Source organism: Fibroporia radiculosa, assembly GCF_000313525.1.
Source record: "Fibroporia radiculosa TFFH 294 genomic supercontigs, scaffold2275, whole genome shotgun sequence".
Taxonomy (NCBI): domain Eukaryota; kingdom Fungi; phylum Basidiomycota; class Agaricomycetes; order Polyporales; family Fibroporiaceae; genus Fibroporia; species Fibroporia radiculosa.
Window position 1 is genome coordinate 48,217 of NW_012133343.1, and position 28,000 is coordinate 76,216.

General features: G+C 51.5%; 8 protein-coding genes across 8 annotated transcripts; 3 read left to right on the forward strand and 5 right to left on the reverse strand.

Annotated features, from left to right (window-relative positions):
• Window positions 1-863: 863 nt before the first annotated feature.
• Window positions 864-5,319, forward strand: FIBRA_03771 (uncharacterized protein; the record flags this gene model as incomplete). Its single annotated transcript, XM_012325599.1, has 7 exons — window positions 864-1,105; window positions 1,223-1,302; window positions 1,353-1,430; window positions 1,486-1,529; window positions 1,596-1,739; window positions 4,311-5,072; window positions 5,131-5,319. The coding sequence occupies 7 exons, from the start codon at window positions 864-866 to the stop codon at window positions 5,317-5,319; spliced, it is 1,539 nt and encodes a 512-aa protein (XP_012180989.1).
• A 739-nt stretch (window positions 5,320-6,058) lies between these two features.
• Window positions 6,059-10,815, reverse strand: FIBRA_03772 (uncharacterized protein; the record flags this gene model as incomplete). The annotated part of the gene is made up of 22 exons (XM_012325600.1): window positions 6,059-6,217; window positions 6,250-6,408; window positions 6,465-6,859; window positions 6,917-6,986; window positions 7,038-7,130; window positions 7,189-7,610; window positions 7,661-7,723; window positions 7,778-7,834; window positions 7,886-7,940; window positions 7,992-8,584; window positions 8,636-8,794; window positions 8,845-8,880; window positions 8,946-9,032; window positions 9,091-9,516; window positions 9,575-9,653; window positions 9,703-9,878; window positions 9,942-9,971; window positions 10,030-10,074; window positions 10,131-10,177; window positions 10,234-10,550; window positions 10,608-10,748; window positions 10,801-10,815. 22 exons carry the CDS (start codon window positions 10,813-10,815, stop codon window positions 6,059-6,061), a joined length of 3,624 nt encoding a protein of 1,207 aa, XP_012180990.1.
• A 331-nt stretch (window positions 10,816-11,146) lies between these two features.
• FIBRA_03773 (uncharacterized protein) lies at window positions 11,147-13,842 on the reverse strand (the record flags this gene model as incomplete). Its single annotated transcript, XM_012325601.1, has 4 exons — window positions 11,147-12,834; window positions 12,894-12,978; window positions 13,032-13,222; window positions 13,275-13,842. 4 exons carry the CDS (start codon window positions 13,840-13,842, stop codon window positions 11,147-11,149), a joined length of 2,532 nt encoding a protein of 843 aa, XP_012180991.1.
• A 406-nt stretch (window positions 13,843-14,248) lies between these two features.
• Window positions 14,249-16,740, reverse strand: FIBRA_03774 (uncharacterized protein; the record flags this gene model as incomplete). The annotated part of the gene is made up of 16 exons (XM_012325602.1): window positions 14,249-14,276; window positions 14,333-14,705; window positions 14,762-14,867; window positions 14,921-15,008; window positions 15,060-15,073; window positions 15,134-15,153; window positions 15,203-15,232; window positions 15,294-15,570; window positions 15,626-15,664; window positions 15,718-15,747; window positions 15,798-15,868; window positions 15,924-16,079; window positions 16,137-16,170; window positions 16,228-16,330; window positions 16,393-16,442; window positions 16,501-16,740. The coding sequence occupies 16 exons, from the start codon at window positions 16,738-16,740 to the stop codon at window positions 14,249-14,251; spliced, it is 1,659 nt and encodes a 552-aa protein (XP_012180992.1).
• A 609-nt stretch (window positions 16,741-17,349) lies between these two features.
• FIBRA_03775 (uncharacterized protein) lies at window positions 17,350-18,265 on the forward strand (the record flags this gene model as incomplete). Its single annotated transcript, XM_012325603.1, has 6 exons — window positions 17,350-17,418; window positions 17,474-17,578; window positions 17,647-17,859; window positions 17,911-18,022; window positions 18,069-18,175; window positions 18,230-18,265. The coding sequence occupies 6 exons, from the start codon at window positions 17,350-17,352 to the stop codon at window positions 18,263-18,265; spliced, it is 642 nt and encodes a 213-aa protein (XP_012180993.1).
• Window positions 18,266-19,397: 1,132 nt separating this feature from the next.
• On the reverse strand, window positions 19,398-21,646 carry FIBRA_03776 (uncharacterized protein; the record flags this gene model as incomplete). Its single annotated transcript, XM_012325604.1, has 13 exons — window positions 19,398-19,504; window positions 19,557-19,615; window positions 19,671-19,831; window positions 19,897-20,153; window positions 20,208-20,397; window positions 20,443-20,532; window positions 20,589-20,683; window positions 20,739-20,877; window positions 20,933-21,044; window positions 21,096-21,326; window positions 21,377-21,418; window positions 21,473-21,561; window positions 21,617-21,646. 13 exons carry the CDS (start codon window positions 21,644-21,646, stop codon window positions 19,398-19,400), a joined length of 1,602 nt encoding a protein of 533 aa, XP_012180994.1.
• Window positions 21,647-22,189: 543 nt separating this feature from the next.
• FIBRA_03777 (uncharacterized protein) lies at window positions 22,190-23,955 on the reverse strand (the record flags this gene model as incomplete). Its single annotated transcript, XM_012325605.1, has 5 exons — window positions 22,190-22,238; window positions 22,299-22,729; window positions 22,760-22,953; window positions 23,012-23,092; window positions 23,151-23,955. 5 exons carry the CDS (start codon window positions 23,953-23,955, stop codon window positions 22,190-22,192), a joined length of 1,560 nt encoding a protein of 519 aa, XP_012180995.1.
• Window positions 23,956-25,193: 1,238 nt separating this feature from the next.
• On the forward strand, window positions 25,194-27,995 carry FIBRA_03778 (uncharacterized protein; the record flags this gene model as incomplete). Its single annotated transcript, XM_012325606.1, has 4 exons — window positions 25,194-25,538; window positions 25,605-25,739; window positions 25,819-27,778; window positions 27,832-27,995. The coding sequence occupies 4 exons, from the start codon at window positions 25,194-25,196 to the stop codon at window positions 27,993-27,995; spliced, it is 2,604 nt and encodes an 867-aa protein (XP_012180996.1).
• Between the last annotated feature and the right edge of the window lie 5 nt (window positions 27,996-28,000).

Here is a 28,000-nt window from a genome sequence, read left to right on the forward strand (position 1 = left end):
GACTGTCCTCACTGTGGGGCCCCCGTCCATCCTCTTTCGCTTGTGTTCCTTTCCCCTCCCCTGTCGCACCAGTAGCCTCTTCCTCGTCCTCATCCTCCCAGCTGTCTTTGACCTTCGTCGTCTCGTCCTTCTTCTCCTTCCGCTTCTCCTTCCGCTTTTCGTTCTTCTTCGCGCTCTTAGTGCTCGCGGTTGAGGTAGCAGGCTTCGGTGCAGATGGTGGCGGGGCCCAGCCAATAACATGGCCCTTGGGGAGTGCGGTGGCGTCCATCTGCGCCTGGCGTGTCCCGCGAAAGCGACGCACATCCTCCTGGGGCGTGAATCCGGGGCGGATCTTGATCTGCTTGCGGACCCTGTGCGCAGGAGACCCACCGGGGTGCGGCGACAGCGACGCCGTGGACCACGCGCAGGGTGAGCGACGAATCGCAGGTTTTCCGAACCGTTAGCGTGTCATTGTGCAGGCATGAAAGCGGTGGCGATGCGTGCAGATGAGATGCAAGAGTCTGCGCGTGGAAAGGTGCGGAGGACGTACGACCCGTCTGATCTGCGAGATTCGGGGATGACGCGCTCGAGGGTGCGCGGGTCGACGGCGATGCCGGCCGCACTTGTATCTGGGATGATGGCTGGTTTGGACATGGTCGATGCTTGCTCAGATGAGAGAGTGGCCGAGTCTGCAGCTGCGAGCAAGTGCACTGGTGAGCGTCTGAGTCAGAGCGATCGAGGGCGGGAATCCGGAGACGCGCGACGGATCCGGCCTGCAATTTCCTCTCGTCTGCAGCGTCGAACGTATATCATCTCGTTGCACACTGCGTCTCTCAGCGTCCATATCTTCTACGCCCTGGGTGATTTCTTTCATTTTAAGCAAAATGCGCTATGCCGTACTGGTCACTGGCCCCGCCGGAGCAGGAAAATCTACATTCTCAAATGCACTCCTCACGCACCTCCAGACCGCTAAACGCACCGCACATCTCGTGAACCTTGACCCAGCAGCGGAGAGTGACTCGTTCGAGTACGAGCCTTCGATAGATATCCGCGACCTCATCAGCTTGGAGGACGTCATGTCCGAGCTCGGATATGGCCCGAACGGCGGACTAGTATACTGTTTTGAGTGAGTGAGTGCAGTATAATATTCAAACGCCATCGCTCCTGGGACACATCTTTTCAAGTATAATGTTCCATGGAGGAGGCCCTCCGTCGAATATGGCAGCTGACTGATGACCTGCAGATATCTGCTCGAGAACATGGACTGGCTGGAGGAAGAGCTCGGTGGGTTTGACGATGACTACCTCATCATCGACTGCCCAGGTAAGCCAACAAATCTTTGTACGCATGACCTCTCACAACGACAATTGAAGGCCAAATCGAGCTCTTCACCCATCACCCCTTCCTACCGACCCTCGTGCGACAGCTGAATCGTCTCGGCCTGCGCACATGTGCCGCCTACCTCATCGAGTCGCAATTCATGGAAGACAAATACAAATTTTTCAGGCACGTACATTCCCCCGTCCCCTGCTGCTCTACCTTACCAGAACGTTCGACGACCACGGCTATGCCTTCAACCCCGCGTACTGATCCCCTTAATTTACCCGGCCGTCCAGTGGCGTGCTCTCCGCAATGTCGGCGATGGTGAACCTCGAGATCCCCTGGATAAACGTCATGTCGAAGATGGATCTCGTCACGAACAACGAGAACGACGCCGCGAGCGGCCGGAACGGTATCCGGGCGCGGAAAGACATCGCCAGGTATGTCGCTCGATTGTTCTCCTGCGCCCAGCCATCGGCGTGCTGCACGCGCTGTGTCGGTGCTTCGTCCGGCCCGCCGCGCGCTCGTAATGTAACGCAGCATGGGCGAGTGGCACATTCCCCACCGGACCGTCACCCTTCGGTGATGCTCAGCAAATTGCCATCCGACCCTCTGACGCTGTTCTCATGCGTGCCCAGCGGTATCCCAACCGTTTCTGTTGTTCTGATTGCCAAACTGCAGGTTCTTGGACCCAGACCCTCTCTTGCTCGTATCCGCGCCCGGGAGCCGGGAGGAAAGAACAGAACGCAACTCACGCTTTCATGCGCTTAATCAGGCGATTGTCCAGCTCGTACGTGCCGTAATCGTGGCCTCCGCGCCTTTGGTGGACAGAAGCTAATACACGCACATTCTCCCTCCGACACATTGACCTGCGTCTCACGATCCCATTACATTCGCTTGCCAAACGTGGGCCATAATTGCATATTGTCAAACGCGTGTCGAAATTGTGTGATATCATGATACGCGGTACCGGGGGATTGGACGTATGACAGATCGAGGACCATCCACTAGTATCGTTCCTCCCGCTAGATTTGACTAATCCGGACTCCATAGAGACGGTCTTGAGCCACATCGACTATACGATGCAATACGGCGAAGATGAGGAGCCAAAAGAGGTTTGTACTTTCACTCTCTCGGATTGACCCCGTCCTGACCGGCATCCCACCCTTCCATCCTCAATACTGTGGTGCTAAAACGGCTCGTGCCTTCTCCTCGCCAACACACATTTACACAAACCGCGGGTCGTGCATCAGCCCCACGACCTCGACGAGGGTGACTTCGCAGATATGGAGTAGCGCTGTATTGGGCTCACGCCACTATATTCGAAAAGAAAATGATGCAGGATCAACTGGTCGTAGGTGATCGCTGCGAAACAATCCTGGCGCTCCCGCGTACCGGTAGCAGATAACCAACTGCAGACGACAAGCGTGGACTTTGCTGGGAACTAGATAATATTGCAATAGAGTGCAAGGGGCCACACATCACTTCCGAAAGTTCTCAACAGTGGACACGATGGGGACCCTGCGATGCGAGCTGTCGCATCTCAGTTCAGAAGTTGGCTGACGGGGTAGTCGTGTACGTGTATGTGTTGGTGCTACATCCGAAATAGCATTTTGCGCGCATTAGTAGGGTGTGGGTATTGCGAAGACCAGGATGCATCCGGTCCAAGTGGAGACGATTCGTGCGCGTGGCAACACGAGGATGTGGAGGCCCACTCGGCATGGCGGAAGGAGATGTTAGCTGAGACTAATCGCGGTGACTCTGGTGAATTGCCATTTGGGGCAACGTGGATCTCGTGTCTTCCGCCGTCCGAGCACACGCGAATTGATCCAACGGCCACAAGAACGCCCCCGCCCAGAATTACGACATTGGGCCGCTGACTCTAATGAACTCTAGTATCGTTCCTGGTACGTAATCGGGAGAGATAGCAGATGGGTGGGACGCGTAAAATGAGTGGATCGTGAAGAGAGGGGAGCGATAAGGGAGAGCTTCGTCCGCTAACACAAGCCATCACCCCGCAGATATGTATCGCTGACGTGGGTGAGTGAATTTACGGGGTGAGGGTGGGGCAGTCAAATGAACGACCTCTGCAAACCTACCCGCTGACCGGGCACGATTGCCCAGCTCAGCGCGTATGTCTGAGCTGAGAGAGCGGACGGCCACAGACCTCTTGGGATGGCGCCTGTCGGGACACACATACAAAATGTATACGCTAGCGTGCACTGGTTGCGTCAGATTGGGGATTTGTAAGGGCGCGCAGCAAGGAGTTTGACTGTGAGTGTGAGGAATGGTAGTGGCTGCGCGGGCTAAACGCTATGAGCAGAGTGCCGACGCTGCGCTGATACGCCGACGCGGAGTCAGTCCGACTGGTTGGAGCAGAATCAATGGAGCGACACGTGAACAGGATGAACATTCAGACTGGAGTTGTCTGCACTGTGCAGGGACGCCAAGTGGATGAAAGTGGATCTGAACGAGCACGAAACACGTCCGAAGAGAAGGAAACGGGGTAGATATCTGGAGACTTGGCTGTAGATAGGACGAGGAGGCCTGCTGAGCCCGGAGGGGGACGAGGAGAAGGACCCTCTGGAGTGGCGAGCGCCACACCTCGTGCGAAAGGCCGCCGCTAGCAGTTGTGGTGAATCGTGATGGCGCACTGCCGGGGAAAGATGGGCGTTGGCTGCGGGCTGGCGGTACTGATGTGCGGAACGGGCAGGTGGAGTAGGAGTGGCGGGGGAAGATGCGCTTTGGCCTGCCCGTGCGCGCATGTTGACCTACTGCTCCGTGTCCACATGTGGCCGTGATCGCAGGGCTTTGTAATGCTAGGTTGGCTCGGAGGATGACACGGAGCGTCGACAGCACGTTTTGGTGCGCAGACGTGGAGGTCAAGAGCAGGTGCGAGTGAGGACATCCGCTCGTCGGGGCGCGTGACTGGACAGGGAGTGAAACAGAGGTGATGTTCCCAAGGCCGCTGGCCGACAGGACGAGGGGTTCACAGAGTGCGGGTGTTTTAGGAGGATAAGAGGATATACCCAGGAGGGAGAAAGGAACGCGGCGAGGGCGGGGGCAGTGCAGGGGACAAAGAAAGACGGGCGAGGGCAGGGATCGATCCCACGCGCGGGCCCATCTCGCGCGCGCGATCTGCAGACGGATCTGAGATGGCGACCTTGAAGGTCCGAGCCACTCCTCCGCCAGAACCACAACTGCTTAAATTCCGCCCAAAATGCAATCGCCTCTCCACCGCACCACCGCCTCTCCTCTCCTCCCCCCATATATTCCCCGCCATGTCCACCTACTACGTCCAGTCTCCCTACCCGTCTCCCTACCACACTCCCACCCCCGCCCTCACACAAACATACTCTGCTCCCGCCATGCCGTCCTACTACGTCGCCCCTTCCTCCCATCGTGTCTCGCGCTCCCACTCCCACTCGCGCGGCTACTCCCAGCCCCAGGTCTACTACACTCACAGCGGCCAGCAGCAGCCCGTCAGCTCCGCCCCGTACTACACCCACTCCTACAGCCAGGGCTCCCCCGCAGTGTACTACGACACCACAGGCGGGCACAGACGCACCCGCAGCAACAGCACCGGACACAGCGGCGCCCACTACACGACGTCCAGCGCGCATGCGCATCACGGCTACCCCTCCTCCGGCCATAGCCACAGCCACGGTCACGGCCACTCGCGCCATCGCTCCCAGTCCGCGACCCGCTCCCACTCGCAGTCGCGGCACCGTAGCCCGCGCGTTGTCGACCTCCGCGCTGCCCAGCCCGTCTACGTGCGTTCTGACCCCTCCTCTCCTCCTCCTGATTCTGAGCTTACGCACCCCCCAACAGACCTCGGGCTCCCACAGACACTCGCACTCGTCCGGGCGGCGCTACTCGACGCCGTCCGAGCCCACCATGGGCGACCGCCTGCGCCGCATGTTCGGCATGCAGCCCAGCGACACCCGCCGCGCACACTACGTCGACGCGCGCTCGGGGCGCACCGTCGACTGGCGCGGCCAGCCCATCTACCGTGTCTAGTCTCTCGACGCTGGAATGTCCGAGGCGGCTCCTTTGAATCTTGTCCCTATCTATTGCTATTCTCTGCGCTCCACTGGAGTGCGTTCACTGCTATTGCACAGACTGTTTCATGCCCGACTGCACGTAATTTAAGCCCGCTGCACCATTCATACTGTACCCATTAGCCCTATTGCCTCGCTGCTCGCCCTGTACACTACGCACACCTTCTGATCTTCGTTCGTACGCGCGTGTTTTCGCGTGCCTGTCGGACGGAAGGCCCGTGAAATCCAAGTCAATTTCGTTGATGATGTCATTTCATTCGCCTGACGATCGTTCCTGGCATTTATTGGAGCAATAGGGTATATCGCGGCGCCAGCACTACCCTACGTCACGGCTAGAATTCTGCACCTATTATATACAAAAATACAACAAAAGCACCCCGTAGCACGCAAGAAATAACACGGAACCGGACCGCGCGACGTCCATGAAATGATCAGAAAAATACATAAACCGACCGTACGACTTACAGTAAGTTTCCGAAAAGTAGTGTAGCCCGTGCCACACACAAGTGTAGCAGCGGGGGGAGTTGGCTGAGATTTAGACTTCCGATTTCCGAAAACAGATAAGATGAACTCCAATGATATCAAACGAGAAGAGCAAACAGAGTCTTGAGCAGATCAAGCAGGGTCCGCTAAAAAGTCGAGAAACAACGATTACGAGACAGCCGCGCGTGCCTTGGGTTGGAGGCCAAGTTCTCTCTTCAATCGTGCGCTTCCAACTGTCGACGCCGTTCGGCCTGTTGCCAAAATTGCACTTGCTCCAGGATTTCGGTCATGGTCGCAACAATTGCGTCGCGGGCCTTGACTTGGGATGGGTCGTCGCGGGGGCCCTCCCAGAGCACGGCGATGCTGACTTCGATCTGCGCAAGACGTCAAGACGAGTGACACATACTCCAACGCATATACGTGCCTTCTCCGCCAGCTTCTCCAGCGCATCCTCCAGCGCTCGCCCAATAGCTTCTGCGGCATTCGACAACCTCCCCATGATGACCTCCGCACCGTCATTGAAGACTTCGTTCTTGATGTTATCTACGAAATCGTGGAACACACCCTATACGCGAACGACAGTCAGGAATAGGTCCGCTCAGGTTGCAGTATCGACGTTACCTTCTGGCGCACGACGCTGCCAGGCCCTCTCTCCTCCATCGCGAGATCGTACCCTTCGACCAGCTGATTCTGCACATGCGGCGCCAAGCACCGGCTGATCTCCTTCTGCTCGGTTTGAATTGTCTCGCTTACGATGTCGAGTGTCTTCCTCAGCGCAAGCCGCGCCTCCTCTTGGCAAAGCTCGCCCTGGCCCTTGGCGCGCTCTTTGAGCCCGATGGCAGTGCTCTCCTCCACGTCCGCAAGCAGCTTGTTGATTGCATCCGTAGCAGCCTTGTCAAAGGCGAGGAACAGATCAGCTTCGAACACCTTTGACCAAGAACTGGCGATGTTCCGCGTGAACGGGTTCGTCAACTCCACGTTGAGGTCTTGGCGCCAGGATCCGTGTCGACGAAGAGCTGGGGAGTGACGCGTCTGCAGCTATTTAAACACATGCTAATCATGGATGAACTTACTGGCTCGGTACGTCGCCCAATGCATCCCAGCCGCGAACGAGTCCGAAGTCTGGACAGCAGCAGAGGCAGCCTGAAAACGACAAGATAAGAACGAGGCCATTCAACAGGCTGTACGACATACATTTGCCGCCCCTACTCGGCACTTCTCCTCAAGGCCTTCCCGGAAGATATTCTGCAGCTGAAGAACACAATCATCGATTACCTTTTTGAAATCCTGCGCCATGTACGAGTCAATAATGTACTCGGAAGATCCGCCTCAGCACTCGACGTACTTTCACTAGTCGAGGCGTTATGCCGATCCGCTCACCGAATCTGTCTACCTTGGGAGGAAGCTTGTTGGCGTTCATCGACGAGAGTCCCGCTCGTCCCAGGATATCATACGCAACTTCATCAAGGCCGTCGGAGCCTCCCCAGACCCCGTTATATAGCATAGAGACCAGCCCGTCGTCGTCATTGAGAGGGGTAGACTCCCATTTCTCCCGCAATGTCTCGCGGTCGCCCACGGTCACGTCGCCTATGCCTTGCACGTACGTCCGCACTGAATTTGTAAACGTCTTCAGGTGAACGAGGAAATTACGAGCGGCGCATTCGCGGGAGGAGGCCGTCAGCTGATGACACCACTTCTGCAGCTCGGGGATGCCTGTATCATCGACCTTTGAGAAACAAGTGGGGTCGCCGTCGCCCTTGACCTGGCCTGTGCAACCGCGTAAGCACCGCATATACGCGTGATTTTGCAGAACATACCTTTCAAGCGTACATAGTCCCTAGATGAACACGTGAAGACAGGTAGATCAATAGCGGCGTAGTCTACCGAAAGTAGTATCAGGCATGAATTGACCTTACTAGGAACCTTTAACTCACTGCGAATGTCAACGGTAGTATCGAAATTCCCTGGATCGCGCTGCTCAGCCGCAGCATCTGAAGTACTCGTCGTCAGCTTATCCATCAGCGAAGGCGAAAAATACGTACCATCAAGATCCTTCAACCCTTGGCGAAAATCTTCCTTCAAAACGTCGCGAGAGAACTGCGAAGCTACTAAGTTGCTATATAATCCTGAAGGCGACCTGAACAATACCTCTGAACGTTTTAATGAACAGAATGCATTCTTTTCTAGCTGAATTTTGAGTTGTCTCTTTTTCAGCGTAGCCAACATATCAGCAGCCTCTTTTCGCTCCTTGCGGTACTCCGATAGCTGCACGCGGCCGACTTTGATAGCGTCCTTTGCTTCCTCGATTTTGGCCTTCAGGCTATCAATTGTAACTTCTTCTGCTTCTTCAGTCTCATCGTCCTCACCATAGTTATCGTCGCTGTCGAAATTGGCTTCGGATTTAGAGTGAGAATCGTTGTTATCACTCGAATCACTCGAATCATTGTCGCTGTTAGAATCAGAGAATTCGAGCTCGTCGTCGTCCATGAAATCATCATCGTCATCTACAGCCATGCTGCTGTCGTCTTCATCGCTGCCCCTTCTTTTCTTTGAGGGGCCCTGCTTGCCATCACGAGTGGTCTTGCGCTTCTTTCCGCTAGCAGTCTGTGAGTTCGATTTCTTGTTGTTTGCAGTGTTTGCAGTCATACGTGGTTCGAAAGATTTACCGTTCTCTAGTGCTTTCAAATGTGCCTCGTATTCTTCTAGATACTCTCGCATTTCCTTCAAATGTCGATTCATCGCTGTTACGGCTATCAGTATTCGTTGGAAGATACGATTTATATTGTGCAAACTTTTTGCAGCTTTCTCAGCTTCTGCTTTCTTATCCTTCCACTGTTCTGTACCGTCCTTACATTCATCAATTTGAGCCTCGATCACGACAAGCTCAGTCTCATCTTCAAGATTCAACGCGCGTATGATCTCCGAACAGGAGACATCATCACATTTAGTCGCTAGATACGGTATCATGCCATGAAAGTCGTGTCGATCTCAGCTTACTCACCTATGAATGTAATTGCGTGATCGTCATAGATACCATCTTCCAGAGCTCCACATAAGCAATGGCCTCACACATTGACAACTTTGAACTCACCCACTGCGAACAAAAATTAGGCTCAGTCCCCGAATTGAGGTCAGAGAGGAAAGTAGACGTACTCATCAATTGCATCTTGAATGCGTCGCCCAGTAGGTCTAGAAGAGTATTGTAATCGGCTAAGTCTACTCGCAGCGTGACTATGCTGGAGTTTACCTCGAGCAGTCTTGTCATCAACGGCCCGTGTGATGGGAGCCAGAATCCAGATACAATCGCACTTTTTCATGTAATCCTTGGCGATATTATTGCGCGCTGCGTTTGCATCTGCAACACCGGGAAGGTCGACTAAAATAGCACCCGTTGAAAGGGCTGGCGAATTGCAGCGAACATTGACTTGTCGGATAAGCGGCCAAAAAGCCGCGTCATCACGGTCATCCTTCTTACCATTATCCTTGCGCAACAATGACATCAGGCTCTTGACCTTATCCTTTTCTTTCTCTTTCTCTTTCTCCTTCGACTCCTTATCCTTCTTTTCTCCACGCTTCTGATCCTTAGAGTCTATGTACTTCGCAATCTTTTTGGCAAATAATTTTGAGTTGTTGGCAACTATATGCTTTGTGGTGCCAAGGATGGCCTTGATATCTAAAGCCAGAGGTAGAGATAAGATGTTAGATCTTAGCATTGTGCAGGATGCACATACTGAGATCGCGATCAATGATCTGGTCAATTGACATCTGTACAAGCTGGTCTTGAGTGATCAATGGGTAAACAGCATGCACCTAGGCATATTTCAGCATAGATTTCTTCAGTTCGTGAAGTTATCATTACCTTCTGCCAGGCAACACCTGCATCTCCGCGTAAATCTGTAGTCCTTTTCACGTTACCAGTTTCGTCAATCATGTCATCAAGCAAGACAGCTAATTCATCCCGCCATTCATTTTCTGACAAAAAGGAGACGTCCGCGTCAATGGTTTTCTTGGTATGATATCCAATTTCAGTGACTACTGCTGTACAGGCTAAACGTATAACAATGAGATTGACAACTTGCAGAGACAAGTCGGCTATACCTCGCATGCCGCTGGTAGGTACAATGTTGTCTTGAAATATCATTCGTCATCACTTCAATTCTCTAGCACAGTTATGAAGATAACATACCATCCAGGATTGCGTTAAGAGTTGATGATTTCCCGGATCCAGTTGCTAATACGTATAGCAAGTCAACCTGGCAAGGGTGCGCATTGGTGATAGACACTTACCACCACAGACTGCAATCATCGTAGTAGGTGCCCCCTGACTTTGCAGACTGGTAAAAACGGGTCTTCGCATCAGCATGCAAGCCAAAAAAAAAAAGATCCATACCTTTCCACCTCCCTTACCCAGACATCTTCTCGTAACTTACTACCAAGCTCCAGCTTCTTGATGTTCGCGTCGATGGTTTTCACCATGCCGAGCCCTTCCTTGAAGACGTTTTCGGGTAAGTAGTCAATCTCGTCTACAGATCCATATAAATTGTATAGTGAACGCAGGGATTCCGGGGCGACTTGAAGTGCCAATTGGTTAGGAATTTGAGTGTGATCATCCTCGCCCTTCACAAGAACTGAGGAGAGATCCACTAATGCTGAATCGATTGTGGTTCCATTTGACGCACCAGCCACATTTTGGCTCACAATGGCACCCTATCCGACGCGATTTGACCGTCAGAAACATGGTCAAAATCGCAAATATGCGCTCACAGCCGCCGAGGGACCCGCAGGCCGCGAGTCGACAATACCGGAGCGCTCGGCGACAGGATACGCGTTCTGATACGTCGTCGACGTAGACAGAGGCAGGATTCGCTGTTCTTGAGGCTCAGGTTTTACATAGAGGAGACTGCTCTGAAAACTAGGTCAGCTTCTGTGAATGAGACCGCCGAGCTCTATAAAGCACCGAGGAGGGGTCCATCTCAGGGTTCCTTTTCGAGCCCGTTTCTCGGAAAGGTTTCTTATTTTCAGAGCGCCCTTACGCTGATAAAGAGAACAAGAGGCAATTGACGATGGGGATGTCAAGGCGATGTGGTAGGAGCGCTCTAGGGGACGCGACTTGTCACAAAAGTCACACCGTGTTGTCACGCACTCCGAAGCACATTCAAAGCCACTGCTACGCTGCAACTTTCAAGACTGTCTGATCGCCGGGGCAACAGTGGCCATCGCCCGTCGGCACTCCTCAACAAAGTTTGTCATGTTTATTCGGTGACTCGCACGTATTCACGAGTATGAATGAATGCTATAATCTATTACGCTCTCTGAGGAAGCCAATGCCCCTTAAGAGACTTGGCAACGTCGATCTCCATCTTGGATAACATGCAGTGGTACTCCGAAGGGGTGTTGGCCATGTCACGGTCATGTAAACCTAAGAGGAGAGCGCGACCTTGAGAAAAGTTGGCCTCTGGCACGGTCGACAGATCGCTTGGAGACATGCTCCTCTCTCGATCCGAGCGCAGGCGCCACGGTGATGCGCCACAGCACCCAGGGTCAAGGTATGATCCTTCAACCTGATAACCCGTGTCGAAATCGTTGTCGCTAATTGTAAGATCTGCCTGTCCATCAAACTCCCTGTCAAGCACGATACATTTGCCAGAGTAGTCATTATTGACCATTGAATCGAATTCCAATACGCCGGTGGGCGCAAGAGTCGAAGTCTGTACGTATTGAAAGTCGTCGAAATTATCTGATTGCTCATATTCATAAGGCAGCTCCTCCGGCCGTAATCTTTGGTGATAGGGAGCACATGCGTGGTCGACATCTTGAGCGTCGTATACTTCAGGTTGCGTGACGTAGCGTGTGTCGTCATCCAGGTCGTCCATACAGGTTTCAGCGAATTCGCTGTGCAGTACGCCTTGAAATTGGCGATGGGAATAATCAAACTGGCCATCGACGCCGGATTGAGAGTCAGGCTTCGCCATTAGCGGATCCTGAACGTATAGGCCGTCAAGATTACTCATGATCTCTTCCGTGGCAGGATTTTCTCCACGAAATACTCTTGGGGAGCCTATGGGGGTCCTACAAGTTCCCAGTGCAAGAAGCTCACGTTCTAAAGAGTCGATGGACATCGAAGAGAATGCGGTATGATCAGATAGACTCGCGTCCGATGAGATCCCATTCATAATGTCGTGTTTCATTTTCCTTTGAACCTCCGTGGTTGATGTTGGATTGCGGGAACCACATATAAAATCTTCGGTTTGATCTCCTTGCAGCCTATCAGGCTGAATGAGGGATTCATCCTGCAGGTTACTGATCCCGGACGCTGGAATCCTTGTGGAAATGGGTAGGTCGAAGTATTTTGAGACCAGTGGCTCGTGAACAGCTTCGGGAGTAAGCTTTCCAATCTGAGAAGCTGACTGCCAAGGACCCAGAGATGCACTCGATGCACCATCTCTACTCCTTCCGGCGAACCCCTCCTGAATATACGGCTTCTCTTCAAGCCTGCAATCATCTCGAGTGACCGCATGGTCACTCCGCGTAGCTTCTGGTGGGAGTTCCATGCTTTGAGGATCTCCCCAAGGTAAACCACGAGTATCTAGTATCATCGAACCTTCTTGTTGATCTGGCTCCTGCGGCAGCGAAACACCAGATCGAATGCTCGGGCTGATCGTATTGCATTCAATATCCCAAACTATAGATTCAGATAGCTTCTTTTGCTTCGCCTCTCGGTCTGCCCCCGAATTCGATACGCTTTCGTCGACAGTACTCCCTCCGGCGGAATACCCATTTCTCTTCAATCGAGTCTCTTCATTCCCCTGACTGCTTGGAGCATTTGATATCTCTGAGCGGTGTTTGTTCTTCTGACAGCGCTTAGGCGGCTCTTTGAGTTCTCCAGACGGAGAAGAACACCGTGTGGAGGGTCCTTCGCTGTCGGACGCGTGTGGTGCACTGCATCGGATGTTGCCTAAGAATTTGGTCTCTGAGAAATGTATCAAGCCAGCTTTTAGGAAAATCATGTGAGTGCAGGGATTCGACCACTTGTTTGAACAGCCAACTTACTACGCTTCTTCGAGGCACTCTCCACTGCAACCTTCGCCGATGCCTTTCCCTTGCTGAATACGCCGATGTTTTGATCGGGAGGCAACTATTTTGTTTAGATCATGCCATGTTTATGAGAGTAACAGTATAAATACTTACCGTGAGTCTCTGCTTGCCGATGTTCTTAGCGGAGAATCCATGCATAAGTGCTAGGCCAGCAGCGAATCCTTTGGTTTTTTCTCCTCGCTTTTTGCCGGGGTGCTTGTCCACTCGTTCTTCGTTATTATGATCGGCTTTCGGCTGCACGATGGTTCGTTTCTTCCTTCTCCGCTCGCGCCTCTCGGCCATGCCTATGTCATTCCCCTTCAATCACTGCTCAGCTGAATAAAGAGAACTACGCACGCGCTGATCGTTCTTCGTCTGTATCACTCGGACTTCTCATGCGTTTAGTGCCCGCGGCCTTAGTCGATTTGGGTGGTTGGCTCTTGATAGCCGTGAAGTCGTTGAGCGTCTTCTGCACGGCCTTGACTCCTTTGGTAGGACGCTTCTTCTGCCCGCGTTTCGCGGTTTCGGAAACCTTGGGTGAACATTCACCATTGAGCAGAGAGATGTTCTTGTTGGGAGTTTGGGCAATTTCTGAGTCTCTGCGAGTGCGCTTAGCAGTAGTCACATTCTTATTAGATTGACCGGATTGTTGAGCATGCCCCTTGTGTACGCGAGGCTTTAAGATGGGTGTGTTGAACCCAAAGCTGACAATATCCGGATCTTCATCAGTGGATGGAGGCAGATGGGTGGTACCAGATAGTTCCATATCCCACGAAGCTCGGCCCTCCGTAGCGTATGTAGCCAGGAAAGTCTTTTGAGATTCTACGAATGCGGAGATAAAGTCATCTTTATTTATCTGAGATATTGAATCTGAGCGTAGGTTTTCGTAGGCTAGTGGAATGCTCTTCGGGTCCAGGTTCGGCATTAGACCAGCCACCAAGTTACTAAGTCTAACCTGAAAGATCTAGCTGGCTTCGTCCTACTCGAAAGAAGCGACCTAAAAGCCAAGCGAAACACAGCTAACGAGACTCAGAATTAGCTAGATATTGAGGTATTGGATGCAAGTTAGGGATAGCTAAGAGTACAACCATGTTTGACATCTCGGAATACGTGCTGCTCCGTCATCCATACTCTTCATCCACGTCACCTGCCTAATCGGGTTGCGGCGGTGGCCTCTGATGCGTCATGCGAATGCATTGTTAAAAGCGGCGATGGGGCTTAAATTGGACCTCAGACGCAAGTATCACAGCGCACTTCATAATACAAATATCGGTTAAAACATGTCTAAAGTATCTGGTAACAATCCGTTTTAAGGTTATAAAATGTACGCATCATGCAGTATACACAAAGTAAGGGTTCCTGAAAACGTCGGGCACTTTTCAGTCTTGAGTCGCATTTCAATGGAGAATACGTACTGTTTATCGGTCATGTCGAGGAACGCGTGTCGCTCACGCTCTTTTGCTATGTCTGCGTCAGTCCACCCATTGTCCCTCTTTAATTGGGCAATGGCCTGTCGCTTGCCCTTGTTCAGATGTAAATTGTACCAACGCATGAATAGGCAAAGGAAGCACTCCGCGCTGAGCAAAACTAGAATCGAAATCTTGCCTTGGATGTAGTTCGGTGCATCTTGAGGCAAGAATGTTTCCGTGCCAACGATGTTGGCAACGCAAAAGGTGGCCAGAGTGATGGCGTTGATGGTCACCTTTTTGGTGTGCCCGCTTGTATTACTCGCATTGTACGCGTAGATTTGAGAAAGTGAAGACCCGTATGTGCCAATTATGTACGTTGCTATCAAGGATTCACAGAATGAGCTTGATAATCATCAGAAAAACAAAACTACACACCAAATAGCAGTGCACCCTTGTCCGTTGAGCCGTTCAATCCGACGAGCATTGCCGCACCAACTAATGTTGGAATCAGAATATACACGATTGGGAGCATTCTCTCCCCCTATGCGTATAGTGTTTGAGCTCAATCTGCACTCTTGCGAGATCCTCACATACCTTCTTGTCTGACCACCAGCCAACCAAAGGAGTCGTAATAATACCGATAAGGCCTGCGGGAGTTGCTAAGATGAGGGTTTGTTTCGTTCTGCACATAAAATGAACAGAACGATCACAGGTTTAGTGTAAACAAACTCACGTATAACCAAAATTCTAGATAGGCCTCATGCTGTCAGATCATATGCCAGGGAATGTGAAATTTAATGACCAGACCTTGATAATGATGTTACTGACTACAGAGAGATTAGTCATGACAAACGAACGTCGGGAGGTGATGCGCACAGTTGGCTAGTCCGCCGTTAGGGATGTTGGCTACAGAGCATCAAGTCAGTCTGAACAGCTTATTATAAGAATCTGATGGGACAGCACTGACTGAGGAGCGTCGATAGAACCACAAGCCAAGTTCTCAGATCAGTAAGCGTCTCTATGAGTTGATCTTTCTTGAGCTTCTTGTTCTCGGTCCCACCTTGATCGTCTCGGATACGCTCTATGGCTGCAATCTTCTCCTCTCTACTCAGCATTCTAGCATTTGTAGGAGAATCAGGCATCCACAAGAGAACAGCAATCCCAGATAAGATGGCGAGTGCCCCCAGCAGGATATAGATGATCTTGTAGGAAGGGAGGTTGGGATCGGAGGTGTACGACACGCCCTATCCGATGTCGTTGAGAATCACCTCGGCGATGAACTGAGAACAATGAACTCACATATGCGAGGAAACCACCAATGATTGACGAAAACCCGTTCTGGATAGTATATAGATATCGAACAGGACATATAATTTATATCTTTGACTCACCATCATGTAAAACCACGATATCCTAGAAGCCTACAAGCGGACTCAACCTCAAAAGTTGATAGCACAATGTAGATTCGCACCTGTTCTGATTTCTTGTAAAACATGGATATAATGAGAATGAGAATGGGGGCGACGCAGCTCTCGAGCATCCCTGGATACCCGTTAATGTCATTAAACCCTTATCACATACTGACACATCGACATACCCAAAATCAATCGTAATACAAAAAAGGGTGCAAACGTGCGCGGAATGGCGTGGAGCATCATAACGATGCCCCATAAAACGACATTTATCCCCAAATACTTAGCAATACGTGTCTTCTGAGAAATGTACATAGTCGGGAAAACCCAGACGAGGAAGCCTAATTCCATGAATCCGAGTAAGTAAGCGTCTATGATACGAATGCAATGAAACATACCAATGTAGAATGATAGAGCAACGAGATTATATCCCTGTGAAAATTTCAAGAAGGGATGAGAGTAGAATAACCCTGAGGGCGCGGTACTAACTTGGCCTGTGACAGGAAACCCCATGATGCTGGCAGGCGGTAAGAAAAATATGGGAATACAAGCGGGGTAATGGTACCTCGCATAATTTAATGCAGTCTTGTCTCTGATGATTTATATTAATATTTAGACCGACAGTTGGTTCTGCATCGAGCATGGCAGACGTACAAATATTGCGTGCAATACACCATACTGCAAAGGGGAGGGATGGTTAAGTCCTGCGACATTCAAATGATGAGTGATCTATCATTAGAGAAACTTCAGACGGGAACAAACAAGCTTTCGTCGAAGGCGACGGTAATATTCTTCGCTGAAGACTTCTGTCCGTTCGAGCCCAACCAGTTTTAACGCTTCGTCTTTGTAGGCGAGATCATCCACGGCAAGAATACCAGCATCAGTGCTCTTGATTTCTACAGACGCATCCAAGCTCTTCTTCTCGTCTGAACTGCTGGTGTTGTGATCATCTGCCGGAGCAGAGTCAACGGCGAGGTTATGTTGGACAAGCTGGTCGGCCATGGTGCACAAATCACGAAGGGAGAAATGTCACTCCCCACAGACATCTATATACTCCCATTCCCTCGCTATGCCGGCTCTGAGGATAAGCCTATCTAATCTGCCCCATTCAAGTACTGGAGCACTGACAATGCTGGGCATGTGAACATAGTTATCGAAAGCTAGCGGAGAAATCGAGGCCGGCTCGAGTCCTTGATGGGGATCACCCACATTTTCTACGAATAGCGAACGCGCGATAAGTGTCCATATCAACGCCAACCAGCAGGTGGTTGCATGGTATCCGAGGACTCGGCCGCCAAGAATCTGAATGCCAAGCATTAGCAGAGAACAAGATAGCAAGGGGGCGAACATCCAGGATATCTGGGGCTTCCACACGAAGAGGAGGGAATGGCGAGGGAGAGTGCAACCATCATGCAGTGGTGGGGCTTGCTGCCAGACCAGCCGAGCACAGTGCCAACTTACTACTTATGGCTTACCAAATTCGGCATTACACGAATATGATCGAGACGTGTCGGCAGCGACCGCGTCCTGTCTTGACTCGCTTGTTGGCTGCGGCGACTTCTTGCACTGGACTATATATTCGCAGCCGCACAGCTATAGCTCCGTCACGCTATGAATCGCATATTCGGGACATCTGCGAGTAAGAAACCCAAACCGTCGCTGCAAGATGCTATTACCTCGGTCAGTGCCACAATCGTCCGTAGCATCCCCGTCTTCACGAGAGCGATCATGCTAGACAGACTCTCGAATGGCATCCGTCGAGGTCAAGATAAAGAAACTCGATGGGGAACTCGCGAGATACAAGGATCAGATGAGTAAACTGCGTAACGGACCCGGCAAGGTAGTGTCCCTATGTCATCTTTGCCTGGTTTTGTGTTTGACTATCGTTCCCGATTCTCGATGAGCTAGAATGCAATACAAGAGCGTGCCATTCGTACACTCAGACAGAAACGGATGTACGAATCGCAGCTTGCCCAGCTTACCCAGCAAACATTTAATATGGAATCTGCCTCACTGGCGACAGAGAACTTGCGAAACACAATGGCCACTGTAGACGCTATGAAGCAAGCAAACAAGGAGTTGAGGAAACAATATGGGAAGATTGATATTGACAAGATAGAGGTACATCTGCTCGTCTAACACGATGACTGGCGCAGCTAACGAGTTTGATAGAGTATTCACTACGATATGGAAGATTTATTGGAGCAGGCAAACGAAATCCAGGAATCATTGGGGAGATCATACGCTGTCCCTGACGAGATTGACGAAGCTGACCTGCAGGCTGGTATGTTCTATATAAATCCAAATCTACTCACGCTCATGAAATCCAGAATTGGACGCGTTAGAATTGGACGAAGAGGAAGAAGGGGCTTCTTATTTGACGGATCTGAATAGGGCGCCAGACTTCGTCGACGAAGCGCCTGTTGAGCTGGGGGAGGTAAGCATCATGTTTGTGATCAAATACGACTCCTTCTGACAATATGTGCCACAGACCGAGGCGAAGGAGGCTGTCAGAACTACAGCTTAATAAGCCTGGCGTATATGTATCTTGTGATTTTGGGAGATTATTTTGTACGTCATGCAAGAACATTGTGTATTATATCTTTTCAATGTCAGTTGTCCTCACTACTAATGTCACATCTAGCAGAGAATAGGTAGCAGCATTTATTACTTCCCCTTGAAAGCTACCTCGATCACCATGATTCCCACCCCAACAATAGTGAGAATCATCATCATAGCTTGACAGCGCCAGCGAAAAAGATCAGTCACTGAAGAATGTCCGGGACATCAGCGGCCCAAGGCCAAGCATTCTTGTGGTTCGCAATACGCACGAGGGTCATATTGAGCACTTTGTCGCCGAAATCCGCCAAAAATCCAGCATGGGAAGAACACAAACCCAACAATCCAAAGAGTCTTTTCTAGCGGCCAGTGAGTTGGATCGTCTGTTCCATAAACCGGTTGATCTTCTGCTGCGTATGGAATGCGATAGCCCGCTGTGTGCCCCTTGAGTCTCGCTGTCGTATCAGCACCTGCTGAAATCTTTTCCGCGTTAATACACAGTGATTCAAACTGTCAAGCCTGCACCTACCTTATCACTCCCTCTTGGCCGCGTCGGGTTGCATTCGGTGCGCTGAGTAGAGTCGCATTCCGGGGGGCTTGACTGCTGCACAATTCCATGCGATATCAGATCCGGGACCAGCTTCGATAAGAGACTAGGTCACACTCACCCCTAAATTCGACCACGATGACTGTGTTTCCATCGGGCAGAGTGTCGGACGTCAGTCGGCTAGTCGAATCCCGCAGACAGGTTGATAATGCTCTCGTCTCGAAGGTGAGACCTGAGGCTGCGAAGAATGAACGAGACGAACGATTCACTTTATATACGCAACTTCAGATCTTAGTGCATTCAAGCGTCCACATTTCTGACATGAGCTGCGCTATGCAGTCGATCGGGAACGATCAGCTTCTGGGCTGCCACCGAGCACTCCATCGGACAGGAGCCTTGGAATGGTATTGATACATGTTATGGTCAGAACTGCCAGTCACATATGATGCAACAACTCGAACTTGCATAATCTTTGACTCAAGCAGTAAGCAGGACGACAGTAATGCATATAGGATTAAGGACGGGGACGCCACGAAATATTCTATAATTTTGATCATCCGTATCGCTTGCCAGAACCATCTCCTTCGGCGAACCAATCCTGAACCTCCCTCGTCTCCTCTGCCGAAGCGACGTTGACAATGGTTGACTTGCTCTGAGTGTCTGCTCGAATCATGAGGGAGGAACCTAGGTCTGAAATGACACTGAAGCGTACATGACATATATGCTTCAACGCCATTTTCTCGTCCAATTCCGCTTTCCTTCATCCCGCCCCTACAGAACATAAATTAGAGATTGGAAAGGTGCTAAAAGAAGAATCTGAGCCTACCAGGGTGAGCTAGGATCATTGCGGTGATGGGTGTTGACCCAGACAAGCCCTGCTTCAACCTGAGAGGCCACCCGATGGGCCCTGGATACATCCGACGTCCAGATCCCAGCACCGAGGCCGTACTTGCATGCATTTGCGAGATCAACCCCCTCCTCTTCATCCTTTACCAGGACGATAGATAGTCAGCCAGAGTCTGCGGGTCTTAAATGGATGATTGTGAACGTACAGAGAATCGCTTCACCACAACAACCGGTCCAAACACCTCCTCCCTCCACAAGTCGTCTTCAGTTGAGATATCCGTGAGGACGGTGGGAGGGAAGAAGCATCCCGCAGAATAATCAAACCCATCTAGAGGCGAAACACCAGACATGCGTCGGCCACCGATAAGGGTCTTCCCGCCATGCTTTCTTTGCACAAGCTTCTCGATTCGCTCCAACTGGCGATGGCTAATAATTGTCCCCATGGTTGATGCCGGGTTCAAAGCTTGAAAAACCAAACGTCATCACATGACATTCACAGTTATAGATGCAAACATACGATCCCCCATGCGCAATGTGACACTGCGAACCTTCTCCATGAAGTGTTCCATGAAACTGTCATAGATTTCATCCTGCACCAATAGACGTGTTCCGGAGACACAAGTCTGACCAGAAGCCACAAAGCAAGCAAATGCAGCGCCATTAGCAGCGGACTGAATATCTGCATCGTTAAATACGATGATAGGTGCCTAATGATCAAATTGAATAGGCCAAAAAGAGGTTGAGAGGTCGACGGCACTCGCCTTTCCGCCCAGCTCGGCAGTAAATGATGCGAGATTTGCGCCGACCATACTCCCCAATGCACGACCTGTCTGGGTACCCGCCTGAAACGACAAATTGAGATCGCAACATTATATGAACAGGTAGGATTCGCGCGTACAGTTATATCGACTTTCCTGACCAGTGGATTCGAAACTAATTCAGTGCCAATCTTCCTTCCATATCCTGGCAGAACTGTCAAAACACCAGGGGGAACTATTTCGAGTACTTGAGTTCGCTTCACGGCCCTTGTAGATTCGCATACACACACCTCCAGCGGCAGCAGCCATTTCTGCAAACTCTATAACAGAGATAGGGGCGAGCTCACTGGGCTTGACAACAATTGAATTTCCTGCAGCGAGGGCGGGTGCAATCTTCTTGATCGCAATCAGAAGTGGGTGGTTGAACGGCTACGTCTCGACTATCAGCATTGATGACAAACGTCATGAACCATGTAAAGCTCACTGTAATTTGAGCAACCACTCCAAGAGGGACTCGCTGCACATAGTTTAGTAGTTTACCCTGCGTGGGAGCAATGAAGTCCTGGTGCGTGCGAAGGAGGGCTGCATAATAGTCACTGAGAGTGGGTCTCGGCGTAATCCCTGTGGAGGCGGATAAGGTCACTCACAGCCATTCAGGGAGACGTTCCAGCTGAGCGGTCATTTCACGGATGGTCCGACCGGTTTGTAGAGACTCGAGTTTAGCGAAGTGTTTAATGCTTTCCTGCAGTTCCCTTGCTAGATTCGACATCACCGCTGCGCGATGGATAGCGGGGATTTTAGACCACACTCCCGACTTGAACACTTCGTGAGCATGGAATATGGCCGTTTGAACGTCCTCTCGATTCGCCATGACCACACTGATCAGGGTGAGTACACCTACTGCTCATTATAAAACCAGGACGCGTACGTGCAAATATCCGCGCCTGTAGCCGGATTTGTTATAACATGCCTAACCATTCGCTGTCAGAACAACGTTACACCCAAAGCGGCTCGTCCTGCGTACTCCTCACGATCTGCAGCACTGGGATTAAGGCCTTCTGAAAGAGTATGAAGTGCAAAGGGCCCGTAGCGTGAGCGGTGCAGCCTCTGCACCTTATTCAACGAAGTCAACAGTCCGGGAGCAGACCTCAGTCAATGAAAGACATACCACGCGTGACACGCGAACGGGTTTCCTCATGAGCACGTCGTCTCACACGTACGTTGCTGATCTTAGTTAAGAGATGAAGCCGAGCTGAGGCCACAAGGAATGGCAGTAGTGAATCCCTGACAAGTTGTTCTACGCTTCTAAACTTCAGCTGGGCTAGTCTAACCTATAAGTTACACCAGGAGCTCTCACGTGCAAACAGGCTATAGATTCATTGAATAAGAAGCGCGCGCCTAGGCCTCAAGGCCTCAGCATCGAGTGGTACCTGCCAAGGGTGGGCAATCAAATTCTGCATAAGTTTGTACTTCCCAGTGTGAAGGCAACACTATGGAGTCAGTTCTTTAAGCATTTAGTGAATATGGGCCACAGCTATATTATATAGCTGTGGTCGAAAGATGAATTATGTTGGATTCTAAACTAAGACTTAATGTCGCTTGCAGTGTCATGATAGTGAACAATGAAATGCCAGTGCTACATGTGCTTATAATGCTGGGTGTCATGTTATGCAGATTCGTCAACGTCATAGGTGCCCCACGAGCAACTTTCCAACCATTCCCCGAAACAAGATAAAGTAGCTTACGCCAAGAATCCGCGAATTGCACCGCCCACGTTCTGTACATCGAGCCTATGGCGCAATCACAATCGATGTAAGCACAGTGCCCTCGACAGGAAATAACACACTTACAGGAATGTATCGTGCCCCCACACCCCTCCAAGCTCATAGTAGCTCACCATTTGGTTACCCGTCATCCGGAGCGCATCAGCAACTTCGCGCTGTTGTTCCACCGGGAATAGTATGTCGCTTTGCACTCCCAACACAAGTACAGGCGTGTTCGATAGAGGTCTAAGACCTTCCGCAAGCTCATGGAGATGCGCAGGTGGATTAGGCGGGGGAGGATGTGACTTGGAATGAGATAATAGCCAGTGATAATGCGAATGTGTAGGAGACGAGGGATGTGACGACATAGAGGGCGGCAATGGAGGAGGTGAAGTACGAGGCTGGGGAGGCGTAAGTCGTAGCTCGTCGATACCTGGTCTGGTCAGGTCGAATACGTCCATGGCTTTGGAGATGTAAATGAGAGAGTTTGCATCGTACTTGAGACAAAATGATTCGCCCTGAGAGAACCATCATAAGCGTCAAATTACGGCTAGCCGGGGATAAGAGAAACTCGCCTGATAATCGAGGTATGTCTCGATCAAGAAGTCAGGACACAGGGCGGGGACTCGCGGAAGATGGCTGTTTGAATCGCCTTCTTCAGTCGATTTCGAAAGCCGCCGGAGCTTGCGGCCAAATCTCTGATCCCACTCAGGGCCTGACCGGTATGTAATCGTGGCAATCTCTTCATTATCACATATGAGCAAATGGGGTATACAGCATGATAATATAATGATTCTCACGTCGGGCCAATTTCATACCTGTGTGTGGTGGTAGACCATCGTAGTAGAAGCCATTATTCCAATTGGGATCGGCCATCAAAACTTGAAGGCCGTTAATACTGGTCGGAGTTGAAAGCTCAACAGCGAAAATAGGACTTACCACTTCGTTGAGCGAATCTCATGGCAATTGCACTGGGACTACTTCTGGCGGTGCCGCTGATACTGACCACCTTGCCTACACGTTCAGGGTATAGCCATCCTGCAGCCAGACTTTGCATAGCCCCCATTGATGAGCCCACACTCGCGTAGAGCTTTTCAATGCCAAGATGATCCAACAGCGCGAATTGCGCTCGCACCATATCGAATATAGAAATTACTGGGAATCGTGTAGCGTACGGCTGCCCAGTGGTTGAATCTATAGAGGAGGGACCAGTGGTACCATAACAACCACCCAAGACATTGGTGCAAATTATGAAGAATTGATTGGTATCAAGAGCACGTCCTGGTCCGATGAAGTTTTCCCACCAGCCCTCTGTGGGATTCAAGTCGGTGGATGCGGCATGAGAGGAAGCAGATAGGCCAGTATGGAGGAGAATTACGTTGTCCTTCGCAGGTGAGAGTGTCCCCCAAGTCTCGTAAGCGATATCAACAGAGGGAAGAGGCTCGGAATAAGAGAGCGGGAGAGGCTGGTCATGGTGATAGGTTTTGTAGGACGTTGGGCTTGGTCTAGCATACGCTGGCTCTGGCCCTGCATGTGAGGAGGTCGTCGTTGAAGACGAGATGGACGAACGCGACGAGCGAATACGAGATTCACGGACGGCATGAGCCTCCACGCATGGAAAGTGGGGTCGATCGCGTGCCTGTGAAGTGGACGCCTGGACAGTGGTCGGTCGACGAGATGAGCGGTTGCGCAGAGCGTTACCAGATAACTTCAGACGCCTAGTGCTGGTTTTCGCTGCTTGCATGGCGACGCGCGAGTTGTGCGTAAGTGTACCACCGGTTGCAGGGGATCGATGTGCGGCACGTCTACTGTGGGTACAAGTGAGTTAAGTGGACACGGTGGCGCGCCTAGGCGGTGAGAATGTTGTGGAAATAATGGCTGGAAGCAGGGAACGGAAGAGGCGAAAGCATCCGAGGGGCAGCCTGCAGGTTTTGAGGGGAGCGAGCCGAAGACGCGGAGGCGTTGCATAATTTGGGAATTGTCTTACGAAACCGTCAAGAGTGAGTGGGCGAACGCAATCGCGGGCGATGGCGACAGAATGGCATCTACACGATCAGGTGACTCCCGCCCCCTTTCACGTGCCCCCGACGCGGCCGACGCGCGGCTTAGGAGGTCGCGTTTGATGGTGAGGCCAAAGTGGCGCAGAGTTCACAATATCCGTCTCAAAATGATCAAATCTTCTCTCGACCATCGATATTCGTAATACCATTTAATGCTTCTGAATAGGCTTGCGTCACATTACAAGTGGCCTGCATCCCCTGGAAACGACACAGCTCATGTGGACATCCGTTCGGGGATCACTGGCACAAGCGTGCGTGCGTGTAGTATGATGTAAATTGGACCGATGAGCGGCACGAGGTCGCAATTTGTACAGTATCCGTTGTGCCTGTACGCTTATACAGAGACGAAAAGTCCGTTTCACCGCGAGGCACCTCCATTGAAGTGCCTTTGAGCAGAGGCGATCACAGGCCCAGCTGAGACGCAAGCAACCGCTGTCTAGTGCCGCGCCTGCTCCACATTGCGAGCACGCTGGTGTCAAATGAAAGTATGTCCGTGCCAGAATGCCAGACAAAGTGATAGAGCATCGACGCTTCGGGACCATTGATATGCCAGGCGATAGGTGCAAGTAAGCAGGGAGGAAAGTTCGCACCTGAAGTGATAGATGTACGATGTGGATGAACTTGATGTTTCATTTCGTGAGGACGTCTTTGTATTAAACTCGGGCCTGGACGGAAACATGTGTGCATGCCCTGGACGAGAGATTTGCCATCAGTCTCCGGTGGCCAGTTGCGCAGCTTCAAGTGAAGGAGGAGGCAGATCGGTTTCTCACGGCGCCATCACTCACGATCGAGTTCGTCAGCTTACACGAGGTGACACCGAGGCCTATAGCTTTGGATTCCAATCTACTCCCCTCTCGACAACTTCAAGTCGACTCTCATATCCGGCTCCACCATCTCATGTCAATACTCAGATCCATATTACATGGTTTTGCTCACAGATCAGCTATCAGATATACAGTCGCCCGAGTTTCTGGCCCCGCCCACGCCCTCGGCCTCGCTCCTCGATTCCAGCTCGCTCCTTGCTCGCTCTTCCGCACGGACCAAGAAGCATGAGAGAAGTAGAAGTCTAGGTTTGATTGACGCTGCCCGTGTGAGGTTGTCCCAAGATGTGAGTTCATTGGCACGCCTTCCCCCGGGCTCTCATAACCAGCATAGGACGTGCCTAACACGTGTTGCCGTTCTCTCCCATCTCGCATTGTTGCAGTTTCGCGCCCTCATCTGCTCCACCAACAAACTACAACGCATCGACAGTCTCTCTTCGGTTCAGGTGACTGTCCTTTGTCTCGGGTGGGCTAAGCGTTCTGACAGGTTTCTCAATATGGGGTTGGCGTAGTTCGAAGACCGTGAGGATACAAGCTTTGTTTACCCGGAGTATACAACAAACCAGAACGTGCAATTTGCTGATTTAGACACAGAGCCAATGGAGCCTCATACAGATGAGAGACATGGTAGAGGACTGGGGAGGAAGGTATGCCTCCACTGAGGGTCTCATCCTGGACTACAGACTCTGACTAAACTCTTGATGTGGTCTTTGCTCACGTTCCAAGATTGTAGAGTTTTTGAGCCGTTCGCGCTCGCGTTCAAAAAAGAGGCGTTCGCGTTCTCTTGATGCAGCTGTGGGTCATGTTCCAATGCCGTCGGACAGTGCTTCTGTTGCTATGTATGCACGTCGTTCCAGTTTGGAAGCCGACGTTCAGGACATCCAGGCAACCTCCCGTTCGTATTCCCGTTCAGCAAGAGTACCTTCGCGTCCCTTGTCTTCGTCAGCTGCGGCTTCTAATTCCACTGCAAGGCCGTTGCCCAGGAAGCCGCACAAATTGCGCCCCTCGTCACCTCCCAGGCCAGCTGCACCTGCATGCCCTCTTGACATTCGTACCGAAGTCGTCATTTTGGAGCAGCCTGTTGCAGACTCTTCGAAGAAGGGCAGGAAGATGAATATCTTTGGCCTTTCTATTACCAGTCCGCGCAAAGCGTCCTTTGGTGAGTCAAAGAAGCCCAAGTCTCGGCCACCTACCCCAGGCTCGCAGCCGAGTGAGAAGGATGGAGAACGTGGGCTCTGGGGCGGTCGATTTCGTTCTAATTCCGGCCCAACTGTTCATAAATCTCAGGATGGCTCGAAACATGTCATCAAAGGGGACATACTCTGGGAAAATAGTAGACCAAAGCTACCGAATGTCGCCACTTCGCATTCTCGTCCACTCCCCGTCCATGTTATGAAGGACCACAATACGCATGGCGAGTATGCAAACTTCGAGACAGATCCCGATGCCGAGATCAGTGCACTGGGCGGAAGATGTTCGCCTCTATGCGGGTTGGGACCATCACATATTTCTGCTACATCCCTTGCAAAAGGCAAAGAGAGAGGATACATACGAGGGACGAGGAATAAATCGGAAGACAGGGGAAATGCGCTCAATACGAAAGCAAAGGAAAGACAGACTAATCAGGAGCGGAGCGCAAACTCTCGACGGGTTGGTTCCCCGATAATTAGGGAACAAGGGCGCGATTCTAGGACTCTGATCGCGGCAAGCCCTATGGAGAAAGTCGCAAGCGGAAGCGGGGCTAACCATCATAGCCACGGACGAAATGCTACGCCACATAGCGGGATGCCTACTCCCTTGATTCCACAGGGAAAGAGGACGAAGCATGGTAGCTTCGATTTTGAGCGGCCGGTGTCTGCTGGTGCCTCGGGTCAAACCAGTTTCAAACCTATCAGAAATCTGAACGGCGTTGAAGTCGGGACGTCGACGGGGGAATCTGGGCTGCAAAGAAGTTATAGTGCGCGAGGTTCCGCCAATCGTCGAGTACACGTCCTAGAAGGCTCGGAGGATTCGGAGTCACGTCGTGTCGCCTCCGTTCCGATTACTATACAAGAACGGACAAAGCCTGTGCTAGACGCGAATCCCGACAAGGTTTCGCTAGCTCGTCGCACAACGGGGAGCTCCAGCGCGACGTCTAACCATCCTCGAACACAGCCTACGCTTCATTTACGGGCCCCCCTCACAAAGCTACCAAATGGTTCGGAGACTGATCCTGGGTCTCCTATATCGTCTACGCATTCGGGAAACTCGTCAGGTTTAACTTCGAGCTGGGGCAGGAGCGCCGGTAAGCGCATGGGACGTCCAGCACATCCAGCGTTCAAATTTGAGCCAGCGGTCCCCCCTATACCTGGATCTCCAGCTAGCGATGAGCGCAAGCGGTCCATCGCTAGCGGCGGCTCATCTAGCCCATCACCACTATCGGGTTCCAAACAAGCGAGACTCGCAGGTAAAGGCCGCTCGTTGGAACTGGGCATAGGATTATCGTGGGCACCGTCGAAGATGCGAGAAGGGGCGATGCTACGCACAGTTGGAGGAGCTAAGGCCAGTGCTACAAGTTCCTCGAGGACTCGATCGAGATGGAGGGGACCCCTCGCAGATGAGGATAGCAAACTTGGTGTTGCATCAGATGTGGCCGAGGCCTTTCGAGAAGTGCTCGGGGATGCAGCATATGCGACTTTCAAGACTTGTGCGTATTGGTTTATTCTACCCAAAATTTCAAAGCTTACAGAGTGTTTCCAGATGTTCACCGATACGATGCACACGCCATACCGCTGGACGGACCTCACGGACTCATTCATCACGTACAACGACTACTTGACTCTGCTCCAGGGCTCGAATCAGACTCGCGTCGGAAGCGGGCATTATTGGACACATTCATTCATGTTGTACGGGAGAACCGTTAACAACG